Raw genomic sequence first — 8020 nt, 5'->3', positions numbered from 1 at the left:
CTAATGGATTTGTCCCAAGTCTCTCCCTATTATTTTCCTCAATTGATTTCATGCCAGAGAAATGTATTTATCATTGCATCTTAAATAAGAAATAATTTAGTCTGAAATAACAGACGTTAAGTATTTCTTTTCTCAACCAGACTAAATAAATTGATATTGCTACTAGTTGAAAGCACAGATGAAAGTGACCAATTTTAATGTACTTAATTGTTAATAAGGTTCCTCTTCCTCATCATCTTAAATTAAATATTACTATTATTAAAACTAATAAGTTAGGATGAGTTGCTGAACAAACGAGCCTAGAGTCACGGCGGTCTCACTAATCACACTATTTCCTCCCTTTCAAATTACTTGTCATGTTTGTATTAATTTTGACCGACATTTTAACAATATTAAAATGAGAATAATTGTAACTTATAGATTTTTTCATATAATAGTTAAATTTAAATTTTTAAATATTAAATTAATCTAAAACTAATATGCCTGTTTATCTACTCCCTCAGTCCACTTTTAATTGTCATGATGTCCTTTTTAGAGTCAAACTATAAGAATTTTGACTAACATTTTACGGTGTATTTTTCATCATATTGATATGCAAAAAATTGTAATTTATAATACTTTTCGTATAGTTTTTGAATATAGAATTTTTTTGTTTAAAATATCAAATTAATATAATCTAATTTAACTTTAAAAATTAGTCAAATTGACTTTCGAAAAATGTAACATGATAATAAATCTTTGGAGATTATTTTCCCATAATTTTTTCAACCCAAAACTCAAAAGTAATTAATTAAAATCTCCGTGGCGTTACATAAACAACATGAAAAGTCTCTCATTTTCATTATCACATTTCACCATCATAATATAGAGAGTATATCCCTATGCTTTTTCTTCTGTCAGTTTCTTTCTCCACAATTATGGCTTTGTTATCTCAGCCAATTCTCAAAACAAACTTACAGATTTTTTAGTTTTCTTTATATACCCTTTCTTCTTTCATTTTTTTCTTCTAATAATAATAATAAAAAGTCTTTCTCACCACTCTCCTCTGTTTTCTTCTCCATAATTATGGGTCCTCACCAAAACATTTCTTCTTTATTTCTCATTTTCTCCGTACTCTTCGTTGTTGCCGCCGCCGATTGCTCTAATGGAACATGCAAGGTACGATTTCTCATGTTATAAATTCAAAATTTAGAGTCGGTACGATTAAAACATTGATTAATTTTATTTATATGCATTTGTGTATGTGTTCTAATTTCAATTGAAGAGCGAGTGTGGTCGATCGTACTCATAGGCTGCTGCTTCTGTTTCATTTTTTTTTTTTTCAACTTCTGATTCAAATTAATTCATTTACGAATTCAAAATTTAATTTTATTCAGCTGGATGATAAATGCTCATCAGACGCAGATTGTGGGCCTGGGCTTTATTGTTTATCTTGTACCCTATCTTTTCAAGGCAACAGATGTGTTCGGTCAACTGGCACTGATCCGTTTAAGTTAGTGGTACGTATGTATAATTGGGCTTTTATTGTAACTGGGCTAATGAATTATATTTGGGCTTATGTTTTATTTTATGTGGGCTTACAGAATAGTTCTTTGCCATTCAACAAGTATGCATTTTTGACGACCCATAATGCTTTTGCAATTGAGGGAGAGCCATCACATACTGGGATACCCAGAGTAACTCCCACCAATCAAGAAGATAATATTACTCAACAACTCAATGTATGTCATTTCATCTAATTAACTCAAAATTGATTGAATTAAATATTGTTTTTAGCTGCTTTAAATGCTCGTTTTAACTTTTATTTACTTAATTATGTCTTTTACGTGTTAATGTTTCAGAATGGTGTTCGGGGTTTAATGCTTGATACTTATGATTTCGACGGGGCTATATGGTTGTGTCACTCATTCGGAGGCCAATGTCATGACTATACGGCATTTGTAAGTTCTATTTTATTTTATTAGTCATATTTACATCAATCGATTATATTTAGGACAAATTACTTAACTATACTTCTTTAATTACCTTAATATCCATTTATCCCTACTTATTTCAAAAAATTCAAAAATCCCTTATTTTACCTATGTATCCCGTGCACAACGTTATGTATCCCGCTATGTGGAATGTATCAAACGCTATGTATCCCGTGCACAACTTTATATATCCCGCATGTATCCCGTGCACAACGCTATGTATCCCGCTATGTGGAATGTATCAAACCTAATGTATCCCGTGCACAACGCTATGTATCCCGCAAACATCATTTTTAAGGGATTTTTGGTAAATAGAAAACTAGAAGGGATAAGATGTTATTTAGTACTTATAATATGTGGTTCCTATAATTTATACTTATATTTATATGTCTCGAAATTTGGCCTAGTAGGAACCAGCAATTGACACATTGAAGGAAATTGAAGGGTTTTTATCAGCAAATCCATCAGAAATTGTGACATTGATATTGGAAGATTATGTAGAGACTCCAAATGGTTTGACCAAAGTGTTTACAGATGCAGGACTAATGAAATATTGGTTTCCTGTGGCAAAAATGCCTAAAGGTGGTCAAGATTGGCCACTTGTGAGTGACATGGTAACTAATAACCAAAGACTAATTGTTTTTACTTCCGTCAAATCCAAAGAACAGAGTGAAGGGATTGCTTACCAATGGAATTACATGGTCGAAAATCAATGTAAGTGCCTCACGAAAAAATGAGTCGATTTTACCCCTCAAACTGTGAGTGTACACAAATAATATGTTAAAAATTCTCGACACAACTATTGTGGAATGTGCAGATGGGGATGGAGGAATGGAAAAAGGAAATTGCCCTAATCGCGCAGAGTCATCAGCTATGAATGATAAAAGTAAATCATTGGTGTTGGTGAATTACTTCAGGACACTTCCATTGAAGCCATTAGCTTGTGTTCAAAACTCAGGCCACCTCCTTGACATGCTTATGACTTGTCACGATGCTGCTGCTAATCGATGGGCAAATTTTATCGCTGTTGATTTTTACAAGGTACACTACATTTTTTTAAAACTACATGTAATTTGTAATTTCAAAGACCATGAACTAACTTTTTTTAAAAAAAAATGAATGATGCAGAGAAGTGAAGGAGGAGGTGCATTTTTAGCTACAGATACCCTCAATGGGCAGCTGTTATGCAATTGTGGTGATGTACATTCTTGTGCGGTGAGTAGACGCTAAATTAATTGTGACTTAATTTTTCATATACTCTATAACTATGCTTACGAAAACAACAAATTCACTATAATCGAGTAGTGTAGAAAATTATGCAGAGTAAATATATTGGTTATATCATATTAAAGTAAATATGTGATTGATGTCAATTTTATGATTTGTTACAGAAGGGATCTACTCCAGGAAGCTGTACTCGATCATGACCATGAAAACTAATAATCTTTAAAAAATAAGCAACTTCCTTCCTTTTAATTTTAATCTATAGGAAAAAATGATGGGCATAGTTACTTGTCGATGTTCATGGAGTTGTTGTAACAAATTTTCAGAGATGCGTTTTGTACCTTTGAAGAGAGAAAATATAAATGAACAGAAAAATGTCTGTTTTATCCTTTATTCTTGTGGTAAATGATCTACTAATGCAATTTTATTCTTTATGATATTAAGTCATAATTCATTCATGGTGTTTTCATGATATACTATTCTACAACATATTAAACGATTAAAGAATCGACAAAATTAGCCAAGAAATCAAAACATGTCCAACTAGCCCAATTTTGGAGAGATTTATACCTGTCAATTTATTATTTTAACGGATCAAAATTTTAGCTAGTATTTACCCCAAATTAATTCATAAGAAATATTATCAAAATATTTGTAAATAAATATGATTTTAATTGATGTGTTAGATATAATCATAATAATATACTTTTTTTTTTGTTGATAGAAGATAAAGCAATTAAAAGATGGAAAGAATTGGAAGGATTTGATTTGGACTCTCCTTTCAACTCATTTCAACCCAAGTAACTTTTAAATAGATCGATAACCTACGTATTTATTAATTCGATCATTTTGACCCATGAAAATTCAACACACACAGTCTGTTCATTTGCCACCTCTAACATCAAAAAGACTTAATGAAATTCTACGCGGCGAATAAATAGAATTAAATGAGAAGAGGGCTATTTTCTCAACGAAATTTGTGGTTATTTATGAAATCTGGCACTGCAACTGGCCGCACTCAGTAGCAGTATCATGGCTGGGCCACTTTCAAGATTGGCCCAATGATAATCATCTAAATCACGTCAAATCGTATTATATAATAATTGACATTCAATATTCTTGTTTGGAATAAAAAATAGTACTAATATAATATAAAATCTCTGATTACAATTATGCTCAATCTTTGATACTCAATAATCACACCATAATACTATGATGTTGTTATGATTCAACAACGTTCTGTACACCATTAACATTATTGATGACAACTTGTATTTGTTTTTAGTCATCAACATATATTTTAACGTGACCAAATTTGTCATTAGGAGCTGTAAATTAAAGCTGAGAATCGTAACACAATAAAAAAGGTGCTAACTCATGATTAAACAATTATACTTTTTGTACATGAAATAATTAAGTGGTCTCATGAATTTTGTTGATGTTCAATGAGATAGAGACACGCACAACTGGCATGACATAATCTATAATATCCATAATAAAAATTTAAGATTACTACAAACACTAACTTTATTTTTTATTTTTTATAATGTCAAAATGAAGCACACTGTTTTGTGTGAAGAATGGGGTACACAATGCATCAATTTGGGTTTTGAATTATGCATTATATATTATTATTATATTTACTAAGTTATAATAGAAGCATTTTTTTAAATATTTAGCTTACAAAATTAAAGCATTTGTTGGTGGACTACTCAATGATTCGCACCTCTATATTATTACTATATTATTATATTCAATAATATAGTTCTCTTTTTCTATGGATAACTTGAACCGCATTCCTCAGAATTATTAATTTAATTATAATTGTCATTTTTTCTTTGTTTCTTCTCCATTTAATTTAATAATATCCTATAATATGTGATACCATTACCATTTGAGAAGTCAAATGGTTTTTCCTTGATTCTGGACTTCTGGTATTTGAAATATCTTTTTAATATTTTCAATTATAAGAAATTGTGATATATAGTATTTTAAATAAAAAAATTAATATGAATATTTATTTTTTTAAAAAATCCTAATGAAGTGTTAAGATTTTAAATCCAACACTAATTTTATCCTTCAATTCGTCCAGATCACATGCCAACACTATAGAGATGGAGAACTATGATTTTCATTATGAACGCCAACAACAAAGCTATATTATTTCTACTATCATTCGAACACTAATTTAAGAAAAAGGTTGTCTGATTCACTAATAAAATAGATTGGTTAGGACTTGATACTTTAGAATTGTTGTGGGGAGAACTAATAACCACAGGTCACAACATATCTAATTAATTTTACAAGTGAGATTCACAAATGGTGAGATGTACGTTGTCGTTATTTTTACTTTTTCCGGACAAAGAGACTGTTATTAATAGACCGATATCGGAGAACTAACCTGACATAATATTAATAATAGATTTTAATTTTCTAATAAAAGATTTACAAGAATTCGTGTAGGGTATTCACGTACGTATTGAATAAGGGCTAGAGTTTATAAAGTTTGTTTTACATAAATTACAGCGGAACAATTATTATATTAATCAAACTTAACAGGCTTGAAATGGGAGAGTGCATGCAATTATAGGGATATCGATATCCAATCTGTTTTACTCCAAGGATCATGAAAGCTTATAATTAGTTCCTATCACCGAAAGAGAAATAAAAATAGCTTGAGTATCACATGTATATATGTTTTATATATAATCGTTAAATTATTTGACTCTCTCGTCTAAAACTTAAGTTATCAGCAAGAACATATTTTTAGCACGTCTCCTCACATGCGGGTCTGACTCTTTTCATGTCTAAACACGTGAAAATTATTTTTGATAATAAGTGACAGTAAAATTTTACTTGATCCCATATATGATTACATTTTTTTTGACTATCATTTTTTTGGTTTCCCACCTGGTGTCCGGAGCCCAAATTGGAGCTCCGACTAAATCCGATCGCGCTCTGCAGGGACCCATTCGGGGGTGACGCTCCCAACAGAATTTTCTCCATATCCAGGGCTTGAACCCGAGACCTCTGATTAAGGATGAAGCACTCCCACCAGTGCACCACAACCAATATTGGTTACTACCATTAACTGTGAGCTAGCTAAGATGAGCTTCTTCCTTTCATTTACTAGAAATTTTGGATTATTGAGGATGGTCTTTGGCCCAAAATTATTGTATGTCTCTATTACGTTAAAGAAACATATGCAAATAATTCGTCGAAGTATTGCTACTTGAAAATTATGTAATTTGGCACTTAACTTCTGATATATACAATTTTTAAAGTTGTAACACTTCCAAATTAATAATTAAAGCGATAGATATCAGATTACATGTAACCATTCAAAACTCTAAACCCTTATTGCCAGATTAATTAAGGATAGAGAAACTTCTTATGAAACTTCATTCTTGATTAAGGTGTGGAGCATGTGATTAGGTGGGTTTTCAGGTATCTAACACATGCTACAAGTCCTATTTATATACTAGTATTAATTACTATCATCCAGATATGTTTTTAAATCAATAAATAATACTACTAGCTAGTAAAGTATAAGGCATCAGATCAACATGATTAACCTAACATTAATTAGTAGTATGAATTAATTAATTAATTAAAAATAAAGTGGATCGACTATTTTTTAAGAGTTGCTTCGTTCGATTTTTCTCTTTGCAAGAATAGTGGGTTTCATGTTATTGGTAGATACGATATATATAATATGTGCCTCGTTAATATTTTTAAAACCATATTCTAAAAATAAATATTAATATATCGTTTGTTTCTTCCAAGTTCGCAGCCGTTTGCTTAGACTTTTGTTTAGTCCTTTTTTAATTGTTTTAAAAGTTCATTGACTATAGTGAGCAATGGTAACACATGCAATCTACTACTACTACTACCTAACTTATATATTTATTACGTAAAGAATGTTTTGAGCCCAGAAATACTGAAGAGAGTGAATAATGGCTTTCCACAAATATACAACTGAAAATTACATTTTTTTCCCAACATCGAGAATTACTTTTGTATTTAATCAAAAAGTTAAGGTTTTAGAGTACGATTACAAATTTGAACATGGTATCATCTTAGAACTTGTGAGAATAAATTTCACCGCTCTAGGTTGTATTTTGGATTAAAACATGAAATTGCTTATCTGATTCATTTAACATATTTAGCTACTTGTTTCTTATTGGTGCATTTGGTTCGAGCCATCTATTTAGCCAGAACATTTTGTCAATCATCAAAACGCATTACTACATTCAATGTGAATACGGAGATTTCTACTTTGCTTTCTCTAATGGAATCTAATTTGGATGATATGAATGGAACAGCTAAGCAAAGAAGAATTGTAAGCACTGTGGTGTCGTGAATATTAAGAGAGTAATGTTGACTTATGATCATGTGTATATTTATAGGTCTGTTTTCTTTGAAAAATGACAAATCTAGGAAAGGTAAAAGTCCTTAATAGGTCGTTTGCATGCATGTTATAAATTTTTGGATTATTGAGAACAATAAGAACTTCATATTTAGGTCCCCTACATTCTACGTTGCCACATAATATATATATATATATCAAGATGAAGTGCAAAAGATGAGACAAATAAACGTGAACTTGGAATTGGCCACTCTCATGCTAAGTGAAAATAACTTGATCAAAATACAAAAACAAACAATGGAACTATCATCATTCATTTGATTTTGAAGATACAATACACCACCCCGCACTTGTAATAACAAGGGAGAAACATCAAATTTTACGCTAAGAAAGAAAGGGTTTAACTTACATGGAGCAATAAAGTTATGCATTATCAATATACACTACTAAAATA

General features: G+C 30.7%; 1 protein-coding gene across 1 annotated transcript; it reads left to right on the top strand.

The window, feature by feature from the left end:
- Positions 1–862: 862 nt before the first annotated feature.
- LOC125810933 (PI-PLC X domain-containing protein At5g67130) lies at positions 863–3583 on the top strand. Its single transcript, XM_049490436.1, has 8 exons — positions 863–1158; positions 1377–1499; positions 1584–1721; positions 1842–1940; positions 2384–2687; positions 2791–3014; positions 3102–3188; positions 3365–3583. The coding sequence occupies exons 1-8, from the start codon at positions 1066–1068 to the stop codon at positions 3398–3400; spliced, it is 1104 nt and encodes a 367-aa protein (XP_049346393.1). The 5' UTR covers positions 863–1065; the 3' UTR covers positions 3401–3583.
- Positions 3584–8020: the final 4437 nt, after the last annotated feature.

The sequence above is a fragment of the Solanum verrucosum genome, unplaced genomic scaffold (assembly GCF_900185275.1).
Source record: "Solanum verrucosum unplaced genomic scaffold, falcon-dt-bn FXZP01000032.1, whole genome shotgun sequence".
Taxonomy (NCBI): Eukaryota; Viridiplantae; Streptophyta; class Magnoliopsida; order Solanales; family Solanaceae; genus Solanum; species Solanum verrucosum.
The sequence above is the reverse complement of the archived record's forward strand: the minus strand, read 5'-3'. Positions and strand labels throughout refer to the sequence as shown.

Bases quoted from the DNA above. Each gene is read 5' to 3' on its own strand.
- LOC125810933 (XM_049490436.1), top strand. From the start codon at position 1,066: ATGGGTCCTCACCAAAACATTTCTTCTTTATTTCTCATTTTCTCCGTA. The intron at 1,500-1,583 runs GTACGTATGTAT...GTGGGCTTACAG, and splicing joins CTGATCCGTTTAAGTTAGTG to AATAGTTCTTTGCCATTCAA. The intron at 1,722-1,841 runs GTATGTCATTTC...TTAATGTTTCAG, and splicing joins ATATTACTCAACAACTCAAT to AATGGTGTTCGGGGTTTAAT.